This window comes from Cornus florida, unplaced genomic scaffold (assembly GCF_030987335.1).
Source record: "Cornus florida cultivar Cherokee Brave unplaced genomic scaffold, ASM3098733v1 CherokeeBrave_3.0.0_Hap2_Chr10, whole genome shotgun sequence".
In the NCBI taxonomy this organism is placed as follows: domain Eukaryota; kingdom Viridiplantae; phylum Streptophyta; class Magnoliopsida; order Cornales; family Cornaceae; genus Cornus; species Cornus florida.
In genome coordinates, this window is record NW_026775580.1 from 24,843,065 (window position 1) to 24,866,754 (window position 23,690).

Sequence of the window (23,690 nt, forward strand, 5' to 3'; positions counted from 1 at the left end):
AAAAAGCCCAGACGAAGTATGCCAAAGAAATTTAATAATCTCCTCTATTTTTTAAAATAAAATATTGAGGGTGAATGGTGTGGACCCAAAAAAAAAAAAAAAAATAATAATAATATAATAAAAAAAGAGAAAACAACAAGAATGAATTGGGCTGGGTCGACCTTGGTTAATGAATTTCCACTCATTTTCCTACTAAAATTGGGCTTCAGCCTAAAAGTGTCCTTCAGTTGGGCTTTAGTGCAGGTTTATTAGAGCATTTGTTTGGGTCACATGTTGAATGATAGCGAATTTAACGCGGAAATAAAACGGCGTCGTCTATTATTTCTGATTAGTTATAAAACCATTGTCAAATGCACAAAAGTTGAAGGGCTGAAAAGAGAATAAAAATTCACCCGTTGTCCGAAAACTTGAAAATTGAAGGTCAGTGAATCCCTCCGATCAATTGTCGCCGGCGACTCGCCGGTCCGGAGCTAAAAGAAAGGGTCTTAAACTCTTAGGCTTACATTGTTATCTACTATAATATATATATATATATATATATATATATATATATATATATATATAATAAAATGGGTGACGGAGGGTGTTGTCCCACGATGGATCTGTTGCGATCGGAACCAATGCAGTTGGTGCAGTTAATCATCCCTATTGAATCTGCTCATCGAACCATTTCGTACCTTGGAGACCTTGGCCTTTTCCAATTCAAAGACGTAAGTTATACGCCTAATATACACATGGATATATGCATTGATCTATGTTGTTTTTTTTTTTTTTGAAGCGTACTTTTATGGCATTGCATTCAAATGTTTCATAAATCATCGATTGTTTATTTATTTATTTCTTGCTTGATTGATTAGAGGTTTTGATTGATCTTGCCTTAGTTTTGTATCTCGTTTGATTCTCAGATGGATTTTTCATTGTTGTTTGTAGTATTTGTTTTGCTCTCCACATGTTGTCTTTTACCTTTGTTCAAGTTTGATTGATAGGCTCTCATGAAGAGTATTGTAATAATTATATTCAAGTATGTATGCCTATACATTGTGTATAGATTTTTATAACAAAAATGACATGTTGAAAGATTGATGTGTCCTACTGACTGAGCAACTCTGTTGAAAAATACTGCAGTTTTAATAAGGACTAATGGGTATAAATGGTTTGGGTAGACGGAGATTAGCAAAATATTGAGTTGCGAGTTGGGATTGTTGATTGGCATGAATGACTTCCAGTTAGAGTTCATGAATTTTACACCATCTTGATCCATTTGTTGCGCTAAATTTGAGCTAGTTCATCTGACACCATAGCGTATATGGTATCTCTGCAGATTCACAGCTTTCTTTTCCTCTTGCATCAGTTATTCTTTAGTTTTTTTATGACAAAAGTATGTTATTTACAATTTCTGTTTTGGGCAGTATTACATACATCTTCGATTTGTTATTATCATTTGCTTTCTAGCAACAATAAAAGGTTAATGAACTTTACTCGATTGCGCTAGTTATGGTTGAAACGATTTTGGTTTAACATGATGATTGAATAACATGTTTTGAAATCACGTCTAAAGTGACTACTGTGACATGATAAGAATATTTTATAGTTTCCAGATTTGACATGTTTGGTACCTTTTTGTAATTCCTTTGGTGTGTCTTTTTTTTTTTTCCCCCTCCCAGCTCAATGCTGAAAAGAGTCCATTCCAGCGGACATATGCTGCTCAGGTATGTATATGTTCAGTCCTTATTGTTATATGGCTATGGTAAATTATTGCATAGATGTATTTTTATATAGTTTTATGCTTGTATCCTTAAATAAAGGTCTGATTTGTTGTAAAGTGTGTGTTGACGTTTCATGAATTCTTTTTTGCAAGGAGATGAGATTTCCGTTGATTGATTTGTCGTTCGTGTTTTATATAAGAAATGCCTGTTTTCAGTATCTTGTTAGTTTTTATATATTTTTGGAATAGAGTAGAAATAAATGAAATCTTTTAAGCTTATTTACTATATTCGGAACCAAGTGTGAGTGGTTTTAATATGGACACAAATTCAAAGCTGCTTATATATGATGGGGAGGCAAGTTGAGGAAACCAGGACAAACATGGTGATGATGCTAATAAATTAGTATATTATATTACTATCCTACTCCTCTGATGAAATTTCTTGTTTCTTTTGGGGTTTATATTCTTCAAATGGATAAAATTTCCTTAATATGTTGTATAAACAATACCTTTTGATTTATAATATATAGATTTATGTACATAAATAATGTAGAATCATCTTGAACTCTAGATTTGCCCAGGTTCTGTCTAGCGTTTTTCTGAGTGCTGTTTCATGCAAAGCTCCATTTTTATTATTATTAGTTTTTTGATAAGTAAGGTTGTATTAGAAAGTGTTCAAACGGGGAACGTAGTTTATAAAGACAAACAAGGACCAAATAGGGCCCTCAATCTCTCAATATGTCCATAAAATCAACCCTCCCCCATGGATTTACAATTTCTCCCTGAAACACAAAAAAAAAATACAACTAATGATAGAATATTTCAGCTTCCTAATAAAAGTCTCCTACCCATTAAAGGATCTCCTATTCCGTTCCTTCCGTAAACACCACCAAACACACAAGGGCACCATCCTCCAAAAGTCATGGGCTTGGGAACCCACTATACACCCCCTCTAAGCCTCAATCATATCTATCGATGACCGGGGAATTACCCACTGGACTCCGAATAATGCCAAAAGACAGCTCCAACTATCCCTAGCCATAGGGCAATGTAGCAAACTCTTCATCTTTATTACACATGCAACATTAATTGACAATAATCTATCTCCTCCTCAGATTATCCAGAGTTAGAATCCTTCTTAGAACTATTGTCCAAGCAAATAAAAGCCACCTTGAGGGGGGCCTTTGTGTGCTAAACTGCTTTCCACGGAAAGCATGCCTCAGGGCACCCAAAAGGGCTCTATAGAAAGAGAGCACATCAAACTTCCCCTAAGGAGAGAGCACCCACACTCGAGAGTTAGCTACATCATCATCCACCTCCTAGTGATACAGTCCAAAAAACTTAGTGGCATCCTCCAGCTTCCAATCCTAAAAATGCCTCGAAAAGCACACATCCTAGGTCGTCCTCCTGCTTTCAAGCCGATAATAGTCAGCCACCTAAGCAATACCTATCCATAACAATCCGGAAGAGGCTAAGGTACATGCTAGCGAATGGTCACCACACCAGCTGTCCTCCCAAAGGCGAATGCCCCTACCATTCCTCACTCTGAATTTGATATATTTGGATAATTTGTCTCACCTTTTCCAGATGAACTTCCAAACACCAACACCTCTAAGAATCCTCACCTCGAGAAAGCACCAACCACCCCTCCCTTCACCAAATTTTGTTACAACCCACTTCACCACATGGTATGATATTGTCTGCTTTGGACCTGAGCCCTTACACTTTTGTTCTTAGGTTTTACCCAAATGGCCTCATACCATTTGGAGGTGGAACTAGTACATATAAGCACTTCGCCTTCACCTTTCTCGGGTGATGGGGGATTGTGCAACCTGTAGCTTGCCCAGTGTGGTTGCTCGTCCATTGTCTCACATATGCTCACATAAGTTACCACAATCACCCCCTAAGGGGCCCAACGTCCTTGATGGCCACTATTTCGGCAGGGCTCAAGCTTTGATACTATTTTTAACTACCCATTCCACCACATGGTATGATATTGTTCGCTTTGGTCCCGAGCCCTCTCGGTTTTGTTCTTTGATTTTACCCTAAAAGGCCTCGTACCATTTGAGATGGAACTAGTACATATAAGGACTTCACCTTCACCTTACTTAGGCGACGTGGGATTGTGCAACCTGTAGCTCGCCAGTGTCGTAGCTTGCCTAGTGTCTCGCACCCGCTCACATCACACCCGAATACCCAGGCCATGTGACTGAATAAGCCTGGAAACTTGGTCCCAGGAAATGAGGTGGTACTTAATTCCTCCCCTAAACTGCCCCAAAGGAATTTATGCTAAAGCCTCTCTAACCTCTTAACCACCAAAGAAGGAATCTGAATGAGAGATAGGAAGTAGGTAGGAAGACTCGATAGTGTGCTTTTCATCAGGGCACCCTCCCACCCTTAGAAAGATACTGCTTCTCCACCCTTCAAGCCTTCTCTCGAACCATAAGTGGAGATGAAGGTTTAGATTCTTCTATTCTCATTTTTCACTATAAAACGTATGCTCTTATAATACCAAGATTACAAGTAAAGAAACAAACCAAGAAAATTTTGCAACATAGACAACTAAATATCAATTACAGATGCCATAACAACCAATATTTTTGATAAAATGTTTACAATAAATCCAATTTAGAAATAATCTTTAGTTAGCATTAAAAAGAAACTAATTATTAGATTTATTGTATACCTAAATGATCCTGAACGATTCTTGACACAATCCTAGGATTCTATGGCATGATCCGATGATCTTGTACGATTCTGTGGCGATCTTACTGTGAACCCTCCTCTCAACGATTTTTCATACACTTCTGGATTGATTTGATAAGTTTGCATCGTAGGATTATGTGATCCAATGACCCATATCACGATTTTCATAAACATGCACACAATCCTATGATCTAGGTCACGATTTCAATAACTGTGTGCACAATCCTACGATCTAGATTGCAATTTTGATAACTGTTAACATCCATTTACTTTAAAAGCTTAAGCAAGGGTGTAACTTAAATATATAAATTCTTTAACATGCCCTCTCATGTGTGGACTTCTTTTTGGTCCAACACGTGTTTTTAAAATTTTAATTAGAGTGACGGTGAGGTTTGAAATTTGAGACCTTTGGCTCTGATACTAAGTTAACAACCATCCACTCTAAAAGATTAAGCTATTAGAGAGGGTGTAACTTTAATATAAAATCCTTCAACAATAACCATGTACATGATTTTATGATTTGGATTGCACTTTTGATAACCATGCACAAGACCCTACAATTTGTATTGCGATTTTGATTTTAACATAGCAGAAGATATGAATCATTCTTGAGAATGCATTGCTGCCAAAGTGGCCTTCACTCTACGATCATCGTTGTTAGACTGGTTGCTACCAAAACGATCAATCATTATCAGACTAGGGTAAATCAAGGCTCTGATACATATTAACGTAGTGGAAAGCTGTGAATTGTTCGCAAAGAACAAGGGTTACTTTGAATCTACAAAGTAGGATAGCTTTGAATCCACAAAGTAGAAGAAAAATTGCAAAGCAATTTGAAATATTATTAATCAAAGTTTAAATTCTGCTTTTGCAGTGCATGCATATTTATAACAAAGAAATCCTAATGCTGTAAGGAAACTTATTAACAAAGGAAACTAAAAAAACATCTAAAAAAAATAATCCCAAAAATAAATTCTCTCTAAAAATTCTGAAAAAATATAATAAGAAACCTAATCACTAAGAACTATGAATATAAAATTTGAGATGAATCCGACTTTGTTTAGGCCTTGAACAAAAATATCAGAATAATCATCATGCCTCCTATAAGACAAGAAAATGCGATTTCGAAGTCCTAAACGAAGGTTTTTGGCCAAAAACCTACATGGCACACAAGCTAAAGCTAGTTAGTTTTTCTCAATGGGTCGTTTACACCCAAAAAAACACTCCTTTCGGGTCGAAAAGGGATTTGTTGAACTGTCCAGAATTCTGTCCTATATCAGATTACCATGCGCTCTACATTCAATAAGTGCCGAAATACTTCTAATACAGAACTAATGAAACATATCTCGCCTATATCAGTACTTAAAATGTTTAAAACAAATTTTATGAATCTTCAAATCAATGAAGCAAAAATTGTGCCAAATTTTTATGTGTCTTTGAATGTCCTCATTATGAGTCCCTTATGTTTGATACCATGAAAGGGTTCTTTTAGAGCTGCATTCTATTCTCTGTTGGAAATTTAGCAGAATAATAGATGCAATTCCTTTTCTTATGGATTATACTCAGGAGAAAATGTTGTGCAAGCAACTCGAATTAACATGTGGCTCATTTATAATGGATTAATTATAAACAGCTTGTATAAGCATCCTAGAGACTAGGTTTATGGTGTATTGCAATGGATCGTGCCAAATTTTTTATTTGGATAAGTGGATCGTAGCAATTTTATCAGAATTCTTGAACTAATATGATGAAACCAGAACATTACGAAAAGTCAATTGCAGAATAGGCATATATAGGCCTACCTCAAAATCCTGTCTGTTTGCTTGGCTCTACGAGAGAGTGTTTTAACCAAGTCAGCCACATGCCTTGACCAATCACGAGAATGTTTAGCCAGCCCATTATTCTTAGGGAAAACAATGGCGGTGAATGTAAGGCTTCATTCATCTCTACCAAAAGGAGTTATGTTCGTACCTGTTAGACAAAACATATTATTGATGCCTATTATGGAGGAGAGGATTAAAATATTTCTAGTTGCAAATAGTTCCCAACTTATGCATCAAATCTTACCAAAAATGTTTTGACTTGAAAAACTTTAGGACTTCTATGCTGTCATAAGAAAAAGAGAAGTAGTGTTAAAAGCTCTCTCTAGCTTTAGGAATTCACTTTAAGTGCCAAATATCTTTCCAAGTGAATGGCGGAATTCCTTAGTCTAGAACCTACTCAAACTTTTGTCAAGACTCAAGATTACCACTTTGACTGCCCAACTATATATTGACTAGATTGAAAATTATTTCGGCCATAATTATAACTTATACAAAATGCAAAATATGGGGCCTCCTGAGTTCCTCAGGTAAAATTCTGATTTTACTAGAAGATTAGGGTTCATTATTACCCAAGGTCCCATGGACACCTTTATTTCTGTCATTCTTTACATTCCTGTGCATGCTCTAAATATATAATTTTTTCTTCTTGTTTTTGGTAGGTAGAAATACACACCCAATAGGACATACACACCCACCATGTCTTCATGGGAATTTGAACCCTCAGCCTCCTACTTGGGAGGATGATGAGATACCACTTCACTTAAACGTTGATGCTTCCTTTTGCGTGTCCTTCAATTCCATTTATCTAGTGTGAGGTGGAGGGAAGATTCTGAGTTGTAATGTGAGGGTCAATAATGTATGAATCTGGTACAATAGAAGTCGAAAAACTATGGAAAATCATTCATCTTCCTCTATCAGTATAATATATCAAGCTCTCCACTAAAAGCCCTATGTTTTATCATCACCTTGTTATGTTTTGACAACCTAGAATAGTTGGCACTATCTTCTAGATGACTTAAGTTATGTCCAGAAATACTTCTTCATTTATTGAACTCATATGAATCTTATATTTGATGTATGCATTTGTAATATCTTTGCATAGATCAAAAGATGTGGGGAGATGGCACGCAGATTACGTTTTTTTAAAGATCAAATGGTGAAGTCAGGTTTCTCATCCCCAACAAGGTCTCCAACTGGCAGTGATATCAATTTTGATGACCTGGAGGTATGTTGTGGTAACTTTGCTTTAAATCTTTTCACATGTCCTGTTTCAATAATTCTACTGCGGATATGTGTAGGTAAAACTTGGTGAACTTGAAGCTGAGTTGATAGAAATGAATGCGAACAGTGGAAAGTTGCAACACGCTTACAATGAACTTTTAGAGTATAAGCTTGTCCTACAGAAGGTATGGTCTTTGGCTGCTATAGCCTTTGAGGAGCTAGTTTTTGTTCATTTCCTTTTTCAATTGGCATTTCTTTTTGTTTAGTCTTGCACTCTTCATCAATTTATTGTATGTGAAATGGGTGCTGTTTTCCTCATTTCAGGCTGGCGAATTTTTTCATTCAGCTCAAAGCAATGCAACAGCTCAGCAAAGAGAATATGAAACATATCCCCTTGGTGAAGGTTCCATTGACAGTCCTCTATTATTTGAACAAGTACTAGTCTATAGATTTGCAATTTCTTTTTTCTAGTATTGTTTGTAAATCTTTAGGTACTTCCTCGGATGATACTTTGGGTTTTCCTATTTTGTAGGAAATGTCAACAGATATGTCGAAGCAAGTTAAGCTGGGATTTGTTAGTGGACTTGTGCCAAGAGAAAAATCTATGGCTTTTGAAAGGATTCTCTTTCGTGCAACCAGGGGTAACGTGTTCTTGAAGCAAGCTGTGGTTGAAGATTCTGTTGTTGATCCAATGTTAGGAGAGAAGGTTAATACTAGATTTTATTTATTTATTTTATTTTTTATTGTGTTTCTTTGCACACACCCTATCTTTTTCTTTTATTGGATTGTCACTAGGTTTTTATTTTTTTAATTGTAAAACATTTGTGAGTGGTGGAATCTTTTCTTCCACTTCTACGTATAGAAATCATTATACTTCCTTCCTTCTTGCTTGATTTGTTATATGATTCATGTGTATTAACTTAGAGATTGTTCATGCTTTAACTCATAGCTTCTAACTTACAGGTTGAGAAAAACGTATTTGTCATCTTCTATTCTGGAGAAAGAGCGAAGAACAAAATTCTGAAAATATGTGATGCTTTCAGAGCTAATCGTTATCCTTTTACAGATGACATTGGCAAACAATATCAGATGATCAGAGAGGTAGGCATATTTTTTGCAAGATATTATTATTTATTTATTTATTTATTTTTATTATATATTTTATTTTGTATGAGGATGTAATATTACAATTTTTGGTTTCTGTGCATTAGTCCTTGGGCTTCTTTATTTAGTTCTTTGTTTGTTGGCTTCTTGGGTTGTTCTCAGTTTCTTTATTTTTTCTTCGTGTGCTTTAACCCACTTGATTTGTGTTTCTTCTTGGTTCTTAGTATGTTTATATTTCTAAAAGAAGAAAAAGGACTAACTACTAAGAAGGCACTACTTTGAGCTCTTATACAATTTTTTTCTTAATATTTGTTGTTGGAGAATAATTATAGGAGTGGTTTAAGCCCTTAAATGACTCCTTGATAGAATGTTAACTTGCTATACTTGGGCAACAAGTTGTTGCCATATTTGTATTTGACTTTCTGTATAATTCCTTTATTATAAAATACTTGTAGAACAAGAAATTTCTATTCTCTAGATACAAGTTTTCCCCAATTCACCTATAAATAGAGGTGGTTATTGTAAACAAAATTAAGAGAGAATGTAATGAAAGAGATGTAGCCCTTTCAGCTTTGTGTGTCGTGGCTTATATGGGCTAAACCACGTTATATCTCTGTGTTCTTCAGATTTTAATTTCTCTCTTCAACTTTTACATCTTTCAGCATGGTATCAGAACAGGTTTGTCATACCCCACTCTATATTCAAATTGTCTCGTATCTTCGGATCTCCGGATCAACTCGTCTCGTATCTCCGGATCTCCGGATCAACTCGTCTCGTATCTCCGGATCAACTCATCTCAGATTAACTCGTCCCCGACTCGTCCCAGACTCTTGACAACTTCATATTTAGTTTCGAGTTGGACACTTGAGTTAAATCTCCGTGTACCAACTTGAGGGGGGGTGTTGGAGAATAATTTTAGGAGTGATTTAAGCCCTTAAATCACTCGTCGACAGAATGTTAACTTGCTATACTTGGGTAACAAGTTGTTGCCATATTTGTATTTGACTCTGTATAATTCCTTTATTATAAATTACTTGTAGAGCAAAAAATTTCTATTCTCTAGCTACAAGTCTTCCCCAATTCACCTATAAATAGAGGTGGTTATTGGCTAGGAAGGAAGGTACTGAGGGGATTTCAGTGTTGGAGAGGAGTAGAAGGGAGGAGTGCAAGGTTGAGTTTGAAGAGATTGCAGTGATGGAGGAAGTTTCGTGGAGACAGAAGTCGAGAGCCCTGTGGCTTAAAGAAGGTGACCAAAATACTCATTTTTTTCACCGATTAGCTAACGTTCATAGAAGAGGGAACAACATTGGGAGGATAAGTTTTGATGGTGTCATGGCTGAAACTGAAGAGGAGATCCGGACAGGTTTTGTGGCATTTTATCAGGAACTGTTCATAGAGTCTGTTTCTTGGAGGCCGGGGTTGGATGATATTGAGTTTGATACAATTTCTGATTAGGATAGAGTTGGTTTGGAAAGTCCATTTGGGGGAGGAGGAAGTACTGGAAGCTCTTATGAGCTATGATGGAGATAAAGCTTCGGGGTCGGATGGGTTTACAATTGCGTTCTTCCAAAAGAATTGTGAGGTGGTGAGAGCAGATGTGATGAGAGTAATGCATGCCTTTTTTGAGGAAGGTTGTTTTGAGAAGAGTTTGAATGCCACTTTCATTACTCTTATACCTAAGAAGGGTGGAGCGGTTGAAGCTAAGGATTTCAGGCCAATTAGTTTGGTGGGCTCTGTTTATAAGATTGTTGCAAAGATTCTGGCAATTAGGTTAAGTAAAGTGTTGGATGGGGTCATCTCGGAGTCTTAAAATGCGTTTGTTGGAGGAAGGCAAATTCTCGATCCGGTTCTTATTGCTAGTGAATGTATTGTTGCAAGAGTCAAGAGTGGTGAACCGGGGATTGTGTGTAAATTGGATATTGAAAAAGCATATGACCATGTGAATTGGGTGTTCTTATTGTATGTGTTGGAGAGGATGGGGTTTGGAACCAAATGGAGAGGGTGAATTCATCAATGTATTTCGACGGCTCGTTTTTCTATCTTAGTGAACGGGTCACCAGCAGGTTTCTTCGCAAGTTTGAGAGGTTTACGTCAGGGGGACCCATTGTCCCCTTTTCTATTCATTATTGTAATGGAAGCCTTTAGTAGACTCATGAAAAGGGCAGAGGTACTGGGCTTTATTCAAGGTTTTTTGGTGGGGCATGTGCCAAATCAGATTGTTACATCTCACTTGCTGTTTGCTGACGACACTATTGTTTTTACGATGTGAGTGTGAATCAAGTGAGAAACTTGAGGTGTGTTTTGGCCTGCTTTCAAGTGGTTTCGGGGTTGAAGATTAATATTGGGAAGAGTGTGATTGTTCCAGTAGGGGAGGTGGGTTATATTCATGAGTTGGCAGCTATTTTGGGTTGCGGAGTGGAGGCTTTTCCGCTTTCTTATTTGGGGCTGCCATTGGGTGCCTCCACGAGGAGAGTTGCCGTTTGGGATCGAGTGGTGGAACATTTTCAAAAGAGGTTATTTGGGTGGAAGAAGCAATACTTGTCGAAAGGGGGTAAACTTACATTGTTGAAGAGTACCCTCTCTAATCTTCCTACATATTGAACGCCTATTGAACGCCTTTTTTTAATTTATTATTACTTATCAAAAAAAAAATCTTCCTACATATTTTATGTCTTTGTTTCCAATTCCTAGAACAGTGATTAGTAGACTTCATAGTTTAAGTACCATCTTGTGAAATGAGAGAAAGTGTGCACCCCGATTCAAAGAGGAGGCTTGGGGCTTCGCAGGTTAGAAATGTTTAACAAAGCTTTGTTAGGCAAATGGCTATGGAGATTTGGGTGTGAAAGGTCCGTGGTTTGGAGGCGTGTTATTGCTTGTTGGTTTGGGGAAGAGGAAGGAGGGTGGATGTCTAGAGGTGTGTCTTCATCAGCAGGTTTGGGTTCATGCAAAGGTATTTGGAGGGGTTGGGACGAATTCTCTAAGTGGATGCGGTTTAGAGTTAGGAATGGTCGTTATGTGACGTTTTGGACGGATGTTTGGTGTGGGGATGTGGTGTTGGCTTGTAGGTTTCCTAGACTCTTTAGGATGGTTGAGGAGAAGCATGTGGTGGTGGCAGATTATTTTAGGCTAGATAATGGGAGAGCTTGTTGGGATGTGAGATTTTGCAGAAATTTTAATGATTGGGAGTTGCTAGAGTTTACCGATTTAATGGGATTAATTTATAGTCAAGTGGTGGAGGGCGAAGGAAGGGATGAGATGGTGTGGATAGGGGATTCTAAAAGGGTGTTTAAGGTGAGGCTTTTTTACGAAAGTCTTACGAATTCGATAAGCAACGGTTTCCCTTGGAAGGCTGGAGGACTTCAGCTCCACTGAAGGTGGCTTTTTTCACGTGGACAGCGGTGCTTGGCAGCATTCTTACTCTTGACAATCTCAAAAAAAGACGCCAAATAACAGTTAATTGGTGTTGCATGTGTAAGAAGGCAGGCGGATTGGTTAATCATCTCTTGCTGCACTGTAAAGTGACAGCGGATGTTTGGAGTTTGGTCCTGAATGTTTTTGGGGTAGACTGGGTGGCGTCAGGTAACACGATGGATATGTTAGAGGCTTGGAGAGGGAGACCAATGGGCAGTCGGGTTAGGAAGTCTTGGAGGGTTGCACCTCTTTGTATTTGGTGGGGGTTGTGGCACGAGCGGAACAAGAGATCTTTCGAGGGAAAGGAGTCGCTGGTGTAGGTTATGAAGGCGAATATTTTGCATTCTCTTTGTTCTTGGGTTAATGGGAAAAATTGCCCATCTATGGATAGCTTTTTGGATTTTGTTGACAACTTATCGTTGTAATGGCGCATTTTGCGTATTGTGTTTGCTTTGTTAAGGGTTCGCTCCCCTCTGAGCGCCTTTGTTAATATATTTTTACTTATCAAAAAAAAGAAAAGAAAGAGATGTAGCCCTTTCGGCTTTGTGTGTCGTGGATGTAAGCCCTAGTGGCTGAACCATGTTATATCTGTGTGTTCTTCATGTTTTAATTTCTGCCTTCAACTTTTATATCTTTCAACATTTGTATTCATATTAGTTATTGCATGTTAAGGATGATTTGCGGAGTGATACTTCTTGATGTGCCATCATGATACTTGAGTCCATTAAGAGTTGATCATGCATATGTGGCAGCTATTGTTAGTGTGCTGTAGGATGGAGTTGTGCCTTAAAAATGCTTTTTCTCTTTTCTTTCAAAGCTTCTCTGTTTCTATGGATTCAACCCCTGTAGTTTAAGATAAAATTACAATTTTTGGCAGTTGAGCTCTTATGATAACAGTATCTTTGGTTTTATGGGGTGACCCTTCATGAATCAAATCTATATGGTCCAAATTTTACATTAAGAGTTTCAGCATTAGGCCTGAACTACTATAATATGGTTCTGTAGTAATATTATGTTTTGAACAGATGGGTAAATAGTAAGGGTTAAAAGGATTATGAGTTTTCTTGTGTAGCATGAAATAAAATGATTTTCTATCACAAATTGAATTTGCTGTAGCCCAGGGCTATATTACTATTATACTTATAAAAAAGGGGGGCTATAATACTATTATAACAAGTGACAGTTGCGCTGTCCATATGTAAATTGAATTACTCAATCACTAGAGCCTAGAGGAGGAATTTAAATATTTTTTAGCCCAGGAATTCAATCCTGAGTGAGACTTGCGCAGCTGATTGTAAATTGAACTTATTTTATATTCATTATTTATTATTTTCGACCATCCATTCACAAAACAATGAAAACAAAGATATTCTCATGGGGAGGCTGTTTTCGGTTTCTAACCCTTGAACTCCAAGCTGTTTCCAGTTTCGAATCTGTGAACTCCAGGCTGTTTCCGGCTTATCAGATATTTGTGATTAAAAATCAAATTAATTGTTGAAATCAAGATGAGTTAGAAGTGCCCAACAAATTTTCCTCTTTCTTTTCTCTTCTCATGCTGTTCTCATATGTCATATATTTAAAATTCAATAACAGTCCTTATATGCTTGTGTAAGACCCTAATCCAGGTAAAAAAAACACGTTAAAACATGACTGGAAACTTTTAGATAATTATAAAACATTTAGGAATTTTTGTTTTTTTTGGGTAATTTTTTTTGTGGCTTGGACGGGTGAGAGAGACTGGGCGAGCTATAGTTGCACAATCCCACATCGCCTGGTTAAGATGAAGGTGAAGTGCTTATATGTGCTAGCGATCTCCAAATGGTATGAGCCAAGTCACATTGAGCGGGAGCGGGAGCAAATTTGAGAGCGAGAGCCCGAAAGCGGCAAAATCTAAAATTTGGTTAGAGCGGGAGAGCCTCCAGAGCACTTGTACACTTGTGTGATACTAAATATATGTGTGTATGTAAAATATGTTTTCAATATTTGTACACATGCTTTACCATTATATACTTTATGGAATAATAAAAATGTAATTTCACTAACACGAGAAATTGTGTTTGAATTATATTAATCTTATTCGTAATATTAGTAATACTTAAAATACAAAAATTATTGTATATTTTTTTATTTCTAAAAAAACACGACATGAGAAATCTATATATTTATTATAAGTTCTTAAAGAGGTATTGTTCAAATGTGAAACCATTATGAATTTGAGGATTCACAAAATTGAATTCGTAAATTGACAAAATTGAATTCGTGCGCGGAGCGTGATAGTGGCACCTCTTCAGAAGGATTGTATGACTTAGGGTATGAGGCCTTTTGGGGTAAAACCCAAGAACAAAATTGTGTGGGCTCATGCCCAAAGTGGACAATATCAGACCATGTGGTGGAGTGGGTTGTTACATTTTGAAATTTTAATTTTCACAAATTTCCATCTAGTGTACTGGTGCTTGAATTTGAGTATAGTTGCTCAACTCTCTTGGATGTTGGGTATCAGTGCTCGGATTTTTTAGTTCACATGCTCAACTTTATACCGAGGCAAGTCCCGATGCTTGCATCTGAGCATGACCTCGAGTAGCAGTGCTCAAAAGCAAGTACTGTGCTAAATGCACTGTTTTGTAGAAACAAATATCTAAAGCACTTCCTAACTTATACTTTTGAGGTCAAAACAAGTTTCCAAATGAGTAAATTTGTGATGACTTCGTCTAAATCACTCAGCTGATTGTTTCTAACGCGTGAAATTATGATCTCCACTTTTCTAATGATGCTTGTTCACATACTTTAACCATTTTTGACTTGATGTTTCATCAGTTGATATTGTGGTCCTCTTCGGCTTTTTGTTCTAACAAAGACTCATTCTTAATAACACCATGTCATGGAATTTGCAACCTTACAACTTTGTACTAAGAAAACATGTAATATCTCCCACAATTGCTTTAATAAAATGAGCTTGTTTGCTGGTATAAATTTGTTAGAAAGAAACCATCAAAGAAATCTTAAAAGATGCACAACATCTTGATGAATTTTGGAGCATTCATATAAATGAACATGCTTATAGTTAATGAGTTCTATTGCAATTATATTACCTTGGCTTGATCTGTAAGTGTCCTGGTCAAATAGATGAAACATGTTATTATGTTTAATTTTGGCCAATCATTATTTGGTTTCAGATTGCAATCTGAAATTTATTGCCTTATGATTTTTAGGTCTCTGGAAAAATTTTAGAGCTGAAGACTACCATAGATTTTGGACTGATGCATCGCGGTAATCTGTTACAGACTATTGGCCATCAATTTGAGTGCTGGAACGTTCTGGTTAGTAGCAGTTGTTTTATTGCTGGCTTACAGGCACTTATTTGTCCCTATGTATGACTTCTTATATGTGTTAGTTGTGTGTGCGCCATGAGGAAACAAATCTTGCAAAGATGAAGAAATCATGTTCATTCTCCTGAAATTTAAGGTGTGGTATATGCATCGAAATCATGTTCATTCTCCTGAAATTTAATGTTTTTCTACTTGTGAAGGTGAAGAAGGAGAAATCCATTTACCACACCTTAAATATGCTCAGCATTGATGTGACCAAAAAGTGCCTTGTTGCAGAAGGCTGGTGTCCTGTTTTTGCGACAAAACAGGTATATTATTTGAAACTGTGTTATTTTCTTATTTAGATGTTGCAGAGAGCATGCATTTGTCATATGATTAATATATCTCATAGTAAGCTACAAGTACCCATTTTATTAGTAGTTGTAAAAGTATTCAACTTGCTTAGGCCATTTTTTACAGATTCAAGATGCAATGCAGCAGGCTACCTTTGACAGCAACTCACAGGTTGGGGCCATACTCCAGGTTTTGCATACCAAGGAATCACCACCTACGTATTTCCGCACAAACAAATTCTCTTCTGCTTTTCAAGAAATTGTAGATGCATACGGGTGAGTAGTTATGATATCTTCCAGTCTATATACTGTATAGCTGAATCTAGGAATTGCAAATATTGAAGGTAACATTTATGTTTGTGCTGACTTTATTGTTGATGTTCATTTTCTGAATCCCGGTGATCCTGCTTGGGTTAGAAATCTGATATCTAGGGTTTTAAAACTGACTAAAAATTTTTTGTGGACTTTGGAGAGTACGAGGCTATGACCACCAGCTATTAGGTTGAGTGGTATATGTTCAGCCACCTTAAAGGGTGCAGGTTCCAATTCCAATTGGTATGCGGTTGTGTTACCTGGACTCTCTTATGTACCTGTGTTGACACGACATGGATATAAAATGTGTTTCCGATACATATACCTAAATAGGCCATGTAGATTATCTAATAATTATGATGATGGAAGAAGGAAAATTACTCAAATTTGATAGTGAAGGAGAGTTCCCTACTGATGAGATAGGTAGAATCTTCTTTCAACTATATATGATTTAGTTTCATTCAATTTAAATTATTATGCATACTTAAAAACAAAATATGCTACTTAAAAATATAATGTATCACATTATTATTTTTAAATCATAATAATAATAAATAAATAAAAACAAATGTGTTCACCTACTGGTATCCAAGTTTTGGATACATTTCAAGTTGAGTCCCAAAAAAATTGTGTTTAGGGATGTCTGAATCTCATATACATGTGTGCCGCCCCGGTCCCAAGAACCCGAGCCCGTGACATGAGAAGAGAGGAAGATAAATATAAACACTTTTTCATTTTGTATTTGTTGTTCCTTTTTTTTTTCCCTAAATAATCTATTTATAACTTGTCACCAACGTAAAAAATATTAAAAAATAAAAGCCCATTCGCAACTGCTCTTTTGAGCCATCAAAGTAATGGGTATGCGCAATACATAAATTTGTATATAAGCTATCCATGGAACGCCAATCATCACGTATCTTCATATGTATATACGTAATTAATCAATAATAATACAAAATGATAAAACAACATAAAGGACAAAACTTTAATCATTTCCAAATTAGTGTTGAATTGTTTCAACTGTGTACCTAGAGCCCATGCTTCAATAATAATTATTAATAATTTCCTAAAATGATTTCCTGGGACTTCTTTACTCATACACCAAACAACTTGTTAACAATTTCATGAAGGGGACTCACTGGACAAGCGTAGGTCTCAGTCTACAGTGTGGAGTGCATGAGCACTGTTTGGTCCACATGGGATATTCATGGTCAGACATTAAATATGCATTCTAAATATACTCATATATGTGTACATAAAGTTCAAGGCACAGAAGCTGAGACAGAGGCTATATACATCAATGCTTTGGTATTCTGATAAATTCTGATAACACAACTAGTATACACACACACCTGGGACATTTCAAATCCAAAAACATTATTCAAGCCCATCCTCACTGACGCAGCGGATCAATGAAAGCAAGCAGAATAATTAAGAATAGCAATGTATTCTTTAAACACTCGAATCCACGGGAAGAGATTGAGAAAACTCTCAGTTTTCTGATATTAATAAAAGAGATAATTGGTTGCCCCTAAACTGTTACAATAGCATGTATTTATAAGCCTAAGCAAATCCTAAACTATATAGGAAATTAAAACAATGGAAACTTTCCTAAAACAAACATAAAGCTATTAAGGAAATTAAAACAATGAAAACTTTCCTAAGGCATACACTAAACTATTAGGAAATTAAAACAACGAAAACTTTCCTAAAACAGAAAATATAAACTAGAAAACACTATTCCCGAGTACTGTTCATGTCTGCCCATTCATGTACTACAGGCTCCCCTTCTTTAAAAAAAACTCGTCCTCGAGTTTCGGATCATATATGAGTATGAACAAAATTTGATACCATTGATGACTTGAGCGATTTACCAATTCTAGCATCTTCTGGGTACAATTCTACCACATCTCTTGACTTATAGATTCTCACATTTTTTTCTTGTTCAGAGAAAAATGGGCGACCAATTTTAAAATTTCTTTGGAATATACTGTGAATCCCTCCAGAGTGAGCCTGCATCAACTGGATCCACCTAGCAAAAACAGTTTGGCCAATGATTAAATCATCCTGCATGTGGACTTGCAAAAACATGTTGCAAATAGCATCCCCTGTTTGTTCTTCATAGCATGCATCTTCCACAGTCAACAATAGAGACTTTTGCTGGTCACATCTCCAAAAAACATCATAATATTGCATCATCATGCTGGCAATGCAAATTAGAAAGATGAATTTTGCAACGGCCTCCAATTTCATCTTCTGAGGTTGTATTTTCATGAAAAAATTAGGCTGCCCTTGGACAACTGATTCCTTTTCCTTCCATTTATGATACCATAATACCAAGCCCAATATAAGGTTTCTAGAAATAACCAACCTTTTCCTTTTAGCTGAATAGTCAACACAAGAGTCGTTTGTTATCCCATGATTCACATAACTAAAACCAACTTCAAATTGAGCAATACTTGCTTCTCCCTCTATGCAAGCTTGAGTAACAATATATTTATAATCTCGGAAATTCTCAACCGAAAACACAAGAGTATTGTGGAAGGTACCATATGTAGGATGATTAGAGAATCCACATACCAGCTTTAAAAGAGTGCGTACAGATTTGTGTTAATTCTGCATCCCTGTATGCAATCTCTCTTGAAGCACAACACTGTACTCCTGCTTTATTTGGTATTTATTTGAGATGTCATGCTTTGTCAAGTCTGCATGCTCTTTCGATCCATCTTCATCTATATTCTTCAACTACGGGACACTAAGCAAAGGCTGTTTGGAAGAGGATGTTGTTGACTTCAACAAAAGGAAATTTGCTACCTTTGATCTTGATTCCATTGTAGCTGTCAGTGAATAGGTTTTCCTTTTTTCTTTATTATTATTATTATTATTATTTTTTTTAATATGTGCAATGCATCTTTAGGAATTTTAATTAAGCTAATAAATAAAGGATCAGAGATAGAAAAAAAGACACATGTATCCGAAATCATAAATTGAATACATATATTATGTTATGAAGAGGACGTTTTTGGATGTAGCGAGTCTGCCATGATTGGGGTTGAAGGGAGATGTGGTGCGAACGTTTACAGACAAAGGGTTTGTCCTTCGGGTGGATGATCAGAGTACGATTCTCCGCGAAACGACGCTTCAATCTTGCCTCGTTGGGTGATTCGATAGAGATGTGGGTAGCTTGGAAGGAATTGAGGAGTGAGCTTCAAGGATTTGGCATATTTCATGTGGGGTTAGGGTTTCTAATCTACCAGATGGGCTATTGCGTTTCGATTTCCATTGGAGAAGGAAGTGAAGAGGGTGCTAAGATTGGGGAAGAAATCTTGGGGTGATGCACAACTGTTAATCGATTTGTGGTGTTACAGAGTTGGGTGCTTGGGGATGAGGAAAATGACGAGGCAGAGAAGGATAGTGCTGTTTGGCTGTCCACTACATCTTTGGTGCCAGAAGCTCTTTGAATCTATAGGGGAATTATATGGTGGGTTTAGGGAGGTCAAGGTCTCTGAGAGCGAGACAGAAAGGATAGTCATAACGGTGGACGACGATGGGGTCATCCCGGAGTTCATGATCGTTGAAGACAGAGCTTCGGCTTTCAAGATCTCAGTGATGGAGGAGATTGCTCCTTTTGTGGTGGCGAAACCCATGGCATCTTTGAATGTTGAGAAGAATGGACGTGTGTCTCGCAGATCCGATGCTAGTTCAGTCCGTTCGGCGAGTTTGGGTAGATTGGAGAAAGATGGATGGCAGCAAGGTCAGGGACGAAGTGATATGTATGCGCGGAAGAAGAGTGGGGAAGGGGTGGATTGGAGGCGTACACATGCAGGGGATAGGGTTTCGAAGATTACGGATAGGGTTTTGGAAGGGGCTGGGCCGGTGGGACGTGGGCCGCTTAATGGGCTGCGCAATAGGTCAGTTGGTTCTTATATTCAGAAGCATAAGTCCAATGATGGGTATAGGCCTAATAACTTGATCCAACAGAAGAGAGATAGGGCTATGTACTGGGGCCTAATAAGAGCCTGTCCATTTGAGTTTTGGGCTTGGGTTCGAAGGAAGAAGAGAGGAGATCCAGAGTGAATGGGTTGGGCTAAGCCTAGGTGTGGAATTCTGTAGTGGTACTTGGTGATGATAACAGACACTGGACGCGATTGGAGAAAGAGAACTGGGTTAGAGCCAGTTCTTATAGCAGTCGCAAGGGGAAAAGGTTTCAACATGGGAGTTGCTGTATGCAGATGGCTTCGGACAATCGATTTTGGTCTCTGCAATCCACTTCTTATGAGGATGACGATCCCACAGCTAGAGATGGGAGGCGTTGGTCACGAAAGGAGAAACAGAAATGGGTTTGCCCAAAGGAAAGCCAACCTGGTATGTCTCTTTGCCCTAATTCTCGGAGCTTTCTTTTTGCTCCTTCTTCTTCTTCTTCTTCTACTCCTTATGGGGTGTTGAGGAGGGAAATGGGGTTGGAGGTTGACTGGAAGTCAGAGAAAAATGGGGTGTTGTCGATTGTGGTGGAAGTGGATTCGGAGGGGATAGGGCTAGATGCAAAGACGGAAGATGAGGTGGGACATTTGTGGAATCACACACTGGATATTCTGATGAGCTCTTCTCCCAAGATATTAAGGGAGAATGTATCAGTGATAGCAGCGCCGGTAGGTGTGGATGGAGTTACAGTGTGCGTGGGGATGTGGCTCAAAGTTTCAGTTAAGTCAGGAGGCTGCGACAATATTGGTGAAGGAATTAAGAATGTATAAAGGGTTGAAGGGATTGAACTGTTTGCTGGATTTTGGCTCAGAAACAATAGGGGATGACTCTGAAGGGGTTTTTGTGGAGATGGTTCCATGGGAGAATTTTACTTGTTTGGAGATGCAACCGTTATGTGTATTACAGCCGGACGGGGGGAGGGAGTTATCTGCAGTAGGTTGTGAAGACAGAGGGGTGGAGTGGGTGAAGGATAACATTGATAATGTGAGCAGTATTTTGGGACTATCTTTTCAGCCAGATGAGGAGTAGGCTCGTTTAGTGATGCATTCAATTGCGGAGGGAAAGAATGTGGAGGATGTTGGGAGTGTGAAAAGAACAGTTAGAAAGAAGAAGAGGTTATCCCTGAGGAGAGGGGGAAGGGAGATTTGAGGCCTGATTTCTAATATTAATTATGAGGGGAAGAATGGGACGGGGAGCGAGAGGAGTAGTGAGAGGGAAGAGGGAGAAGGAGAGGGGAAGAGGGAGAAGGAGAGGGGAGGGGTCATCTACTGGTTTTTAATGAAGTGCCGTATAATTTCGTGGAAAGTTCGAGGGCTTAATGGTTCGGACAAAAGAAAGGTGGTGAGATTGGAAGTGAGGAAGTGGGATGTTTATGTCGTATGCTTACAGGAGACGAAGATGGCGTCCATTTCGAATAGGGTGGTTAGGAGTTTGTGGGGTGGGAGGTTTATTGAATGTGAGGCGTTGGATGCTGTTGGGACCTCTGGGGTATCTTGGTGTTGTGGGATAAGAGATGGATGTCAAAAGCGGATGCGTGGCAAGGGAGATGCTCCATTTTTCATTGGTTGTTCTCGGGTGTGTATGGTCCAGTGGATGATGGGGAGAGGCATCTTCTCTGGGAGGAGTTGGGATTTGTTAAGGCTCAGTGGAGTCTTCCATGGTGTGTGTGTGTGTGTGTGTGGGGGGGGGGGGGGGGGGGGGGGGGGTGGTTAGATCCCCTTTGGAGAGATCGACAGGAGGAAGATGGACTCAGGCTATGGCACAGTTTTTAGAATTCATTGATGGCCAGCATCTTCATGATTTGTCTTTGGAAGGTGCTTCTTTCACATGGGTTAATGGTAGAGAGTCCCCTACCCTTTCACGCCTGGATAGATTTCTTATTTCGGGAGATTGGGAGGAGAAGTTTCCGGATGCAACTTAGGCAACCTTGGCTAGACCGACATCGGATCATATTCCATTGGTGTTGGATTGTGGTGGGTTAAGGTCTAAAATCACTCCTTTTCGTTTCGAAAATATGTGGCTTAGGGCGGATGATTTCTAAGGGTGAGGTCTTAGTGGGAAGGTAGTATTGTGTATGGGAATCCGAGCTTTATTCTTGCTAGAAAGCTTGGGGTGTTGAAAAAGGAGATAAAAAGGTGGAATAAGGAGGTTTTCTGGAATCTTGAGTGGAGGAAGAGTAGGGCTTTGGCGGAGATTGCAAAGATTGATTGCCGGGAAGGCATGGGTGGCACTGATGATGAGCAGTGAAGTAGGAGAGCGGCGTGCCAGGGTGAGATTGCTGTGGCGGAGGAGATTTCTTGGAGACAGAAATCCAGAGCGTTATGGCTTAAGGAGGGGGACAGGAACACTAAGTTTTTCCATAGGTTGGCTAATGCTCATAGGAGGGGTAATCACATAGGGAGGCTTACTATGGATGTGGTGGTCTTGAGTAGGGAGGACGATGTTTGCAGGGGGATTGCCCGATTCTATAGAGGCTATTTACGGAGCCTGTTAGTACGAGACCCCAGCTGGATGGACTTAATTTTCATAGGATTTTTGAGGCAAACAAGAAGGGTCTGGTGATTCCGTTTTCTGAGGAGGAAGTGCTGAAGGCGTTGAGAAATTGTAATGGGATTAAGCTCCGGGTCCAGATGGTTTCACTATGAGGTTTCTTTTGGAGAGTTGGGACGTGGTTAGGGGCAAGGTGATGGCTACTTTACATGCTTTTCATACTCAAGGGTGATTTGAAAAATCTCTGAATGCATCGTTTCTAGCCCTCATTTTGAAGAGGTGGACCCGTAGATATGAAGGACTTTAGACCTATTAGTTTGTTGGGATGCATTTTAAACTAATAGCCAAAGTTCTTTCTTTTGAGGTTGAAGGTGGTCTTGGATAAGGTTATTTCGGAATCTCAGAATGCTTTTATAGGAGGGCGTCAGATTTTGGATTCTGTCCTTATTGCTAGGGAGTGTGTAGATGATAGATTGAGGAGTGGGGTTCCAGGGGTCTTGTGTAAGTTGGATGTAGAGAAAGCTTATGATTATGCTAGTTGGAGCTTTTTGCTATACTTGATAGCAAGGATGGGTTTTGGGGAAAAATGGAGGAATTGGATTGAGTTATGCATTTCTTTAGCGAGATTCTCGGTGTTGGTGTGGGGTCCCGACTGGTTTCTTTGGTAGTTCGCGATGTTTGCGTCAAGGAGATCCATTATCCCCACTTATGTTCATCATTGTGATGGGGAGGGCTGTGGAGGTGGGCTTCATGAGGGGTTTTAGGGTGAGAAGGGATGATATGCATCAGCTGGAGATTTCTTACTTGTTGCTTGCAGATGATACTCTTGTCTTTTGCTAGGCTGAGGTGTCTCAGATGAGATATTTGAAGTCGGTGTTGATCTGTTTTCAGGCAGTCTCAGGGTTGAAAGTGAATGTGGGGAAGAACGCTTTGATTCTAGTGGGTGAGGTTCCGGAGATTAAGGAACTAGCTTCTGTTCTTGGTTGTGGAGTTAGTTCTTTTCCGATCCCTTACCTGGGTTTGCCTCTGGGGGTTTCTTCGAGGATTGTAGGTGCTTGGGATCCGGTGGTGGAGAGGGTGGAGAGGAGGCTTGTGGGGTGGAAGAAGTAATATTTATCAAAAGGGGGGAGGGTTACCTTGTTGAAAAGCACTTTGTTGAGCATTCCCACATATTATTTATCCCTTTTCCAGTTTCCATCCTCGGTTGGTGCTTGTATTGATGAAAGACTTCAGAGGAACTTTTTATGGGGAGGTTTGGGGGATGAGTTTTAAGTGTCAT

General features: G+C 38.6%; 1 protein-coding gene across 1 annotated transcript in view; it reads left to right on the forward strand.

Moving 5' to 3' along the window:
- The first annotated feature begins 379 nt into the window (after positions 1-379).
- Positions 380-23,690, forward strand: part of LOC132278969 (V-type proton ATPase subunit a3-like) — a 50,245-nt gene continuing 26,934 nt past the window's right edge. The window contains exons 1-10 of the mRNA XM_059780877.1: positions 380-710; positions 1,665-1,709; positions 7,337-7,459; positions 7,533-7,640; positions 7,780-7,890; positions 7,988-8,161; positions 8,419-8,556; positions 15,180-15,287; positions 15,497-15,604; positions 15,756-15,904. Coding sequence (XP_059636860.1) covers positions 570-710; positions 1,665-1,709; positions 7,337-7,459; positions 7,533-7,640; positions 7,780-7,890; positions 7,988-8,161; positions 8,419-8,556; positions 15,180-15,287; positions 15,497-15,604; positions 15,756-15,904 — 1,205 coding nt within the window. The 5' untranslated portion in view covers positions 380-569. The remainder of the gene's footprint in view (positions 711-1,664; positions 1,710-7,336; positions 7,460-7,532; positions 7,641-7,779; positions 7,891-7,987; positions 8,162-8,418; positions 8,557-15,179; positions 15,288-15,496; positions 15,605-15,755; positions 15,905-23,690) is intronic.